This window comes from Stenella coeruleoalba, assembly GCF_951394435.1.
Source record: "Stenella coeruleoalba genome assembly, contig: scaffold_673, whole genome shotgun sequence".
NCBI classification, from domain to species: Eukaryota; Metazoa; Chordata; class Mammalia; order Artiodactyla; family Delphinidae; genus Stenella; species Stenella coeruleoalba.
Genome location: NW_027646304.1, coordinates 1 through 8,110, shown reverse-complemented (window position 1 = coordinate 8,110; position 8,110 = coordinate 1). Strand labels below are relative to the sequence as shown.

At 35.3% G+C, this 8,110-nt stretch overlaps 1 protein-coding gene across 1 annotated transcript; it reads left to right on the top strand.

Annotated features, from left to right (window-relative positions):
• Positions 1-240: 240 nt before the first annotated feature.
• On the top strand, positions 241-8,106 carry LOC307181182 (A-kinase anchor protein 11-like; the record flags this gene model as incomplete). The annotated part of the gene is made up of 5 exons (XM_079946602.1): positions 241-381; positions 3,066-3,113; positions 4,541-4,675; positions 6,077-6,341; positions 6,899-8,106. Coding segments are annotated over 5 exons (1,797 nt in total), but the record flags the coding sequence as incomplete, so codon positions are not given.
• Positions 8,107-8,110: the final 4 nt, after the last annotated feature.

The following is an 8,110-nucleotide window of genomic DNA, read 5'->3' as shown; positions in this document are numbered from 1 at the left end:
AGGGTGAGTGTGAGAGAACCTGGCTGAGGACCTCGTGGTCTCCAATAGGTTGAGTGACTGGGCTGTGGTATGTGTGTGTTGAACATGTGGAGCTCTACTTTAGCCTTTTGTTCTTTCTTCTCTCAGCTGAGTTGAGTTCTGTTACATCTGTTACATATACAGTGAATATCCATTGGAAAGTTAGTGACGCTTCATTTAATCCATCACCAGGATTTTTTACCTTGTCTTAGAATTAAGTAAATTAAGAATATCTTTTATTTTCAGAGCTTCAGTGAAGATGTGTTCCAGTCCGTAAAGTCTTTATTGCAGAGTGAGAAGGAGCTATGCAGTGTATCAGCAGAGGACTGTTTAAAGCAGGATGAACATGCCAGTTTGACTGAGGTTTGACAGATTACACTAACCTTTTCCTAATACAGCACAATGTATTTTCATGTAGCTTTGTAGAACTGCATGGTCTATTTTTAGAATGCCTAAAATCTCTGCACATTAATACATGTGTGAGAAGTACCTGTTCTAAATATTAAATACCTGCTAACATTAGTGTATTACAATGAGCACATTTAATTCAGTGCACAGGCATTACCGACCACTCATTAGACACACAGCACTATATTAGATGATTTCTGCTATGTTCAGTTATTGGGACTTTCATACTAAAATTTTCTATTCTGAAACAAAATGTATACTTATTTCTTATATTCATTTTTGGGTTATTGTTTTCTTGTTTAAATTCAGTGCCTTGGTTCAAAATGAAAAAGTAGTGGTACGTTTATTTTGAAATTAGGATATTTACCACTTAAGGATACGATAGACTACTTGCTCATCTATTTCTCTGTTGCATCAGCGTTTCCAGCCTTTGTTTGAATTTATTACTATAAAAAGGAGTAAAGTTTTTTCAAAAATATTGCCATAGTCCATTAATACATTTATGTTACCAAAGAAGAGAGATAGGGTATTGGGCCATTGAAGCTCAAAACCAATAAATATGTGAATTACAAAATTTTTTTGAAATCAGGGTTCTAATAAAAAATCTTGATTATTATTTTTGGGAATGATTTTCTTTCATATTCCTTGAGAAACTGTATTTGAAATAGTTCTATAGGATGGTGAGCACACCTTTCAGACCCTGTAATGGTCTCTGACCTGTGCCTCTTTTTGTATCAGCTCAGTGCTGTGGTACTGGCTGTTCTCCTCTTTTTTAGCCTTTTTTACTTTATTTTAGTAAAGCCAAGACACTCCTAATATCCTCAGCTGTTGCCAAGCATGACAAGTCTTCTGTGTCCTCTGCCCTCAAACAGTTTTCCAGCCGTCTCTCTCTAGTTGCTTACACAGTGCCCCTCTGAGCCCACATTCCTTAATCAATGGGAAATTCAGACTTCTGCTGGCACCTTCAAAACCCTATGCCAGCTTATCTTCTCTTTTGTATTCAGTAAAAGGAAACTTGAAAGAACAGAAGGATTTTCTCATTTTAGGCTATAGATATCTCCAAGTATCTTTTTGAAGAAAGGAAGGAAACTTGTTATTTGAGTGTCTCTTTGTTATCGAGTGCCTATGATGTGCTGCTAGGCACTTTCCTTCACATTATCTAATTAATCCTCACAACTGGGGGAGAGGAGGTGTGTTACCTTAAGTTTTATAGGTGAGGGGACAGCTTCTGCAGGTTAATAACTTACCTAGGCACCTGGAAATTAACTGTAACGTTTCTGTGAAGTGGTACCCATAATTAATGAGAATAAAGATTCTGGAATAATCTAAGATTCTGACTTGCTCTTTAATTATCAGAAAGAGATCAAAAGTATATTGAGTGTTGCTTTGTATTTCAACTATGCTGTTTTCCATTAATTCTTGAGAAGTGATTATCCATATTGCTGCCATTTAAATGCTTCATATTTTTAGTCACAGTACTTGCTTAGTAGACAGTTTACTAGTCTATCTTCAAGTGGCCAGAATTTCTCCTTATGATGTCAAAGACATAAAGGGAATATAAATTTTTAAAATAATACTTTTTCAGGTTATAAAAGTGTACATCATCTATATAGAAAAATAAGAAATACTGAAAGCATAAGAAAGAAAATGACTGTCATTAATCCTGTGAATTAAGAAAGAAAACGCCATGGGGGAAAAGAGTAGAGAAAAATAAGATCACTTATAATTCCAGCACTGAGAGTTAATCACTGCTTATAAGTTGGTGTATTATCGTCCAGTATTATTTTCCATGCATATGTTTTTAAAAATAAGATTGAAATTGTGTGCATAGTCCGTATCATATTTCTGTAACTTGTCCTTTTTACTTAATAATGTGACATTTCCTCAGGCCATTAGATTTTCTTCAGTAATTTAATTTACATAAAATTTTGCAGAGAAATCTCTGTGTAAAGGCATTGAAGGAAAAAAGTGATGATATCCCAAAGAGTCAATCAGGAGGTAGCCTTGGGGTTGCCCAGGGAAGGCATCTCTGAGGAGGCGACATTCAGGTTGGAACTTAAAGAATGAGGAGGAGCTAGGCATGTAAACATCCAAGGAATAGAGATCCGGGTTGAAAGGGCACCACTCTGAGGCCCCTAGGCAAGAATGTCCTGGCGTGTTCTGGACCCAGAAAGGGGCCCATGTGTATGAATGAAAGTGAGGGAAAGTTGAAGGCACCAGCTAAGCCAGAGCCTTGGGCCCTGTGTTAGGACTTTGCACTGAGAAGCCTGGAAAGGTTTCGACAGGGAAATGACAGGATAATTCCTGGGGCAGGTGGGAGAGGATTGGAGGTGCACAGGTGAGAAGTGGCATCAGGGGCTATGGAGAGAAGTGGGCACATGTGAGAGACGATTGGGGACTAGAATTGGTTGAACTGGCCAATGAAGTGGCTGTGGGGGAGGTTTAGGAGCCTCAATTCTGGAGCCAAATCTTTGGTGAAAACACTTTGTGATCATCTTTGAAAAAATTAATCATCCTGTTCACAACAGCAGCATTTTAATGCTTTGTGTGCTTTTTTTTTCTGTTTCTCAGCTCTGTCAACCGTCTGATTGAGATAAGACTTTAAAATTTTAATGGATCTCTATTCCTTTTTTATTCAGGTCACATTTCTAGGTTTTAATGAAGAAACAGATGCTGCTCATATACAGGTATGGTCGATTTATTGAACTGGAAAGGGCCCTGAGAGATTATGTGGAACAAATTTTAAGAGCATGGAAAATTTGCCTTATTAGCCCCAAATTTACATTAAACTCTTCTGTTATCATTCCTATTTAAAGTTCAAAGATGACATTTTGAGATCAATTTTTGAATGTGCCTTGGACATTTTCACTTTCAGTGTTTTCACCGAGCATTCTTGTTATGACAGAAAGCAGTTTTAGGTTAAGAGACCACAAAAGTCACTTATCTGAGAAGGTTGCAAACCACAGGCTGACGTTTTCTCCATTGTCATAACATAGAATGAAAGATTTATTTTTTTTATTTTGATGTTTTTATAATCTAGCTCCAACAGTCATATTCTTACGTTTTTAATTGAGATAGAGTTAAATTTAAAAGATAAAATTTGTAAAAAGTTGTGATTAACCAGTGTAAAAATTTTAGCCTGTTTGATTTAGGCAGGTATTTATAAAGGGACTGACAGTTGAGATTAGGATCAGCAAAGGAAAGCTTCACAGTTACGTGAAGAGGAGTTGAAGCTCGTGTCGATGTGGTAGGCGTACTTTTTTTCACCTCGTACCGCTTCTTAAAATTTGTGATTGCCGTGCTCCCTTTTGTGGCAGTAAAGCATCTCCTAGTAGAAGAAGCAACACTGCATTATTTATAAAGACAATGCATATCAGGTGATGACGAATGAAAACTCTGCTGTGTGTCTTGATTGTGCTCTTGCCTGAAAGAAAGATACAGTCCCGAGAACATAAGGCTGAAAGAAGTATACAGAATATTTCTTTCATACTCTACTTCCTCTTTAAGAATTACTGATAAAACCAGGAAAATACTCTGTGAAGGGTCAAAGATGTTAATTATTCTTTTCACTGGGCAAAACAGTTACATAAGAAGGGCAAATGAGAAGAAAAACAAAGGCAGTTCCTTTCCCTTTACATCTTCATAAAATTTTCAGTAAAGTCTGATATAATACCTTAGAGAGGAAAGGCAGAAAAATAGACTTGGATTTTATAAATATGTAACTTAAGCTCCAAGGAAGTATATTCTATAGGCAAGAATCCCATTTGAAAAATTCCATGGTTAAACTTTAGGACTTCAGGTTGACATTTGCAGCTAAAAACTATTAAATGCCTAAATTGTCGTGGATGTGTGAGATAACCATGTAAAATTTTGTTATAGCTTGGTATCATTATGTTTAAAAGGCTACAGAAATAGTCATTTTAAAATATTTTAGTACATTTTATTTTTGAGTTTTTAAAAAATTGTGGCCAGTAAACTGCGTATGTTAACTATTATGAAGTGGAAGATGTATTAACCAGTAGACCTTATGATTTTTTTGTCAGGCCGCATTGTAGGGACTTTAACAAAAGTGTTAGGCTGCAGTGTTATTTATTGTGTTATTGCTTTAAATTAGGATTCGGCTGCAGTTTCTTTGGAACTCCCAGATCTTCTGAATTCACTGCACTTCTGCAGTCTAAATGAAAATGAAATTATTTGTATGAAGGATATAAATAAATCATCAGATATAAACACTGGTCCTCTAAACCAGGTAACTTTTATATATTATTTCTAATGAGTTTTTGTTGGCAAATTTTACAGTGACATTTGATTTAGTGTATTAAACTTTTAAATGCTTGGGTGAAGTTTCTTTTTGTTTAATGCCATCTCAAGGAAATATGATTCATAAGAAATCTAACTCAAGAAGCTTTGAAATCACTGAAGGGTAAAATAATTTTGGTCATAGCTTTAAATTAGATTTTCCATGTGTGAAGCTCTGTAAGTGGTATGCAAGTACATATTAATTTTTTTTCTAAAATTTGATTATTTCTGGATTTCTTGAACTGCTACCTGTGTATAAGTCATAGGAATTTTTCCCTCTTATTTCCAGTTTCAAATTTGTAAATATTGTGCTGTATGTTTTAGAGAACATACTTTAACTCATTTTCTTGTTTAAAAAATTCCATGTAGAATGGATATCTGAAGATATGTTCTTTGTTTATAAACAAAAATGTCATCATTTCCGAGAGGTCATTAGTTTTGTGACATTGAGCTTTTAGTTCTTTATTAAGTGTTAACTTTGTTGTTAATACCTCAAAGAAAAATGAATTGCATGTTTTCCCTCCTGAAAATTGAATTATTAGTATATTTAAAATTTGAATTACTTATTCCTTGAAGTATAAAATACCACTGTGTTCATTTTGAGATTTACAGATAAAAGTAGAACTGCTCTCCTCATTTCCTTAATTATATTTTTCATTTATATTTACTTTGTTTTATTTGCTAGGATACAAGAGGTGATTAGCTATTTTATCTAATTTCTAGTTTTTTGAGTAAGTCATTTGTCAATATTTACATTTTTAAAAATAATATGTGTGGAAAAATCTGGCAACTTTTATTTTTAATCAAAGCTATAAACATGATTGTAAACTGAAATACTAGGGGAATTTAGGTAAAAGGAGGGGACGATTCTTTTATGATAGGAGAGAATGTGGTATCGTACTAAAAGCTACAGGAAAATAGGATACAGAAAGACTAAGACCTGGTTCCTGTCCTCAAGCAGTTTACAGTGTAGTTGGTGAACTAGGTGAATGATTAAATAAAAATCACAGGACTGTACAATAATACAGGAAAACATAATTGTCAAAGGAATGGATAGCAAGTTCTCTAACATTTAAGGAGATAGAATAGGTAGAATTTGAATACCTGGATAAGAGAAAGATGGGAGAAAAAGAGTGAGAAGTGAGAAGTATTGTAGAGAAAGAATGAGGAAAAGAATTAAACATTACAAAACTGGGGAGCCTTTCAGGATGCATGTGTTTCTTTTCTTCTTCTTTTTTTTTCTTTAAATGGAATCATGTTATTTCTAGGCTTCATTTCCAGGTAATATGTCTTATAAGTATAATATATTTTGAAATTAAAATTATTCTTATCATCTTTTATCTTTCCCAAGAGTCATCATCCTGGAATGCTTTGTGTCATGAGAGTGTCATCTACATTACCAAGACTCAGAATTGATTTTCTCTTTAATCTCCTAAGTAAATATGCTATGGGTATAAGGTACACCCTGGACACATGTTTGCATCAGAAGTGCCAGCTTGAGGCCACTGATGAAGATGATGATGATACTAACCAGTCAGTATCTTCCATCGAAGATGACTTTGTCACTGCCTTTGAGCACTTAGAGGATGAAGAGGCTTCAAAGCCATATAATGATGGTTTGTTCTTTACTAGATTTATTTCTTGAAATAGAGAATTAAGGTGTAAAGTTCAGGTTTAAAAGTTTTAAGGCAGACTTGTTCAGTTAAAATTTATTTTGAAATTTGATCAAGTTTAAGCATCTAAATCTTTTTTTCTGATGGAGGAATTAATTTCCTTGTGATTTTAAGTTCATCGTTACCTGGTTTTTAGTTTTGTTCTTTCTCTTCTTATTTAGGTAGTACTGTTCAAGTACTGTTTCCCTTATTACATTAAGTGTTTGGAACATGCCTAAGTTCAAATTTGAGTAGACTTAGCTGGCAGAGTCACCTAAATATTAGTGTTTCTAACATGCGACAGTGTACTAGGCATTCTGTAGACCAGGTATTCCCAGATGTGGGGTAAAATAAAGCATGTACTTGCTTTTAAGTATGATTTGGGATGAATCTGTTAAACAACATAGTGTAGAAGACACAGTACAAACAAATATCTCATGCTTCAAGTCTACTTATTCCCATTGATTTACATTAATTAAAAAATTCTGTTCAAGAATAATCATTTTATTCTTTCCCTGTAGGAATAAACATTACTGCACTAAGGAGCCAGTGTGATGCTGCTTCACAGACTATTTCTGGTCACCGTTTAGAAACCCATGATTTCAGGGTTCTGGTTGGCTCTGGGTGGCAGAAGTCATTGGCTAAACCTTCTGCTTCTTTAATAAGTATTCTGGGACATAAAGAACTGCCTTCTGTGAAAGCTTCAGTCACGACATCAATTTCTGAGCCTTGGGTCCAAAGGAGTTTCTATAGGTCCTCTGCTGCTTCAGATAAAGATAGCGATGCTGATGTGCAGAAACAGTTGTTCTCTTCTTCTCCTGCCTACTCGTCTGAATCTGAATGCTCAAGTCCAAGTCCTGTTATTTTCTTGGATGAAGAGGGATATCAAAAAAGTTTAAAAGCAAAACTTGAGTTACCTAAAATTCCTGTGATGAAGGATGATATTGAGGATTCAGACTCAGAAGTAAGTGAGTTTTTCGATAGTTTTGATCAGTTTGATGAACTAGAACAAACTTTGGAGTCTGCTTGTCCATTTCTAAAAGATCCTGCCATAGGGAAGCTGTCACACAAGAAAGGGCACAAACATGAAAAATTGTGTTCTGTAACCACTACTATGAATCCTCAGAAATTCAAGTTTGATCGTCCAGCTCTCCCAGCTAATGTTAAGAAGCCAACTCCTCGTAAACCAGAATCCCCTTACAGTCACCTGTGTGATGCTCCAGATTCTCCCCGCCCAGTGAAGGCATCAGGGGAAGACAGTGGTTTGTTTAGCCCTATTCGATCCTCTGCTTTCAGTCCTCTTGGAGGCTGTACCCCTGCTGAATGTTTTTGCCAAACAGATATTGGTGAAGATAGGATTCATGAAAATCATGATTCTGTTTATTATACCTATGAAGATTATGCAGATAGCCTTTCATGTGACGTACTGGGCTCGGTTCTTTATACCCAACATACAAATGCAACATCCAACATTAATAGTATTAAAAAGGGAGAAAATAAAATGGTAGCTCTTAAGTGTGGAAGCCTTGATCAAAAAAGTAAATCTAAAAATAAATCCTCAGTGATTAAGGATAGCATTCAGAAGTTTGCAGCAGATCTTGTGGAGAAAAGTTTTGGCAGTGCATTTAAAGACTTACAGAAAGGAGTCTTTTCATGTACCAATGCTTTGTGCCAATTAGCCATGAAATTGACATCATCCGTTTTTCAGATGGCATTTAATGAACTGAGAAGGC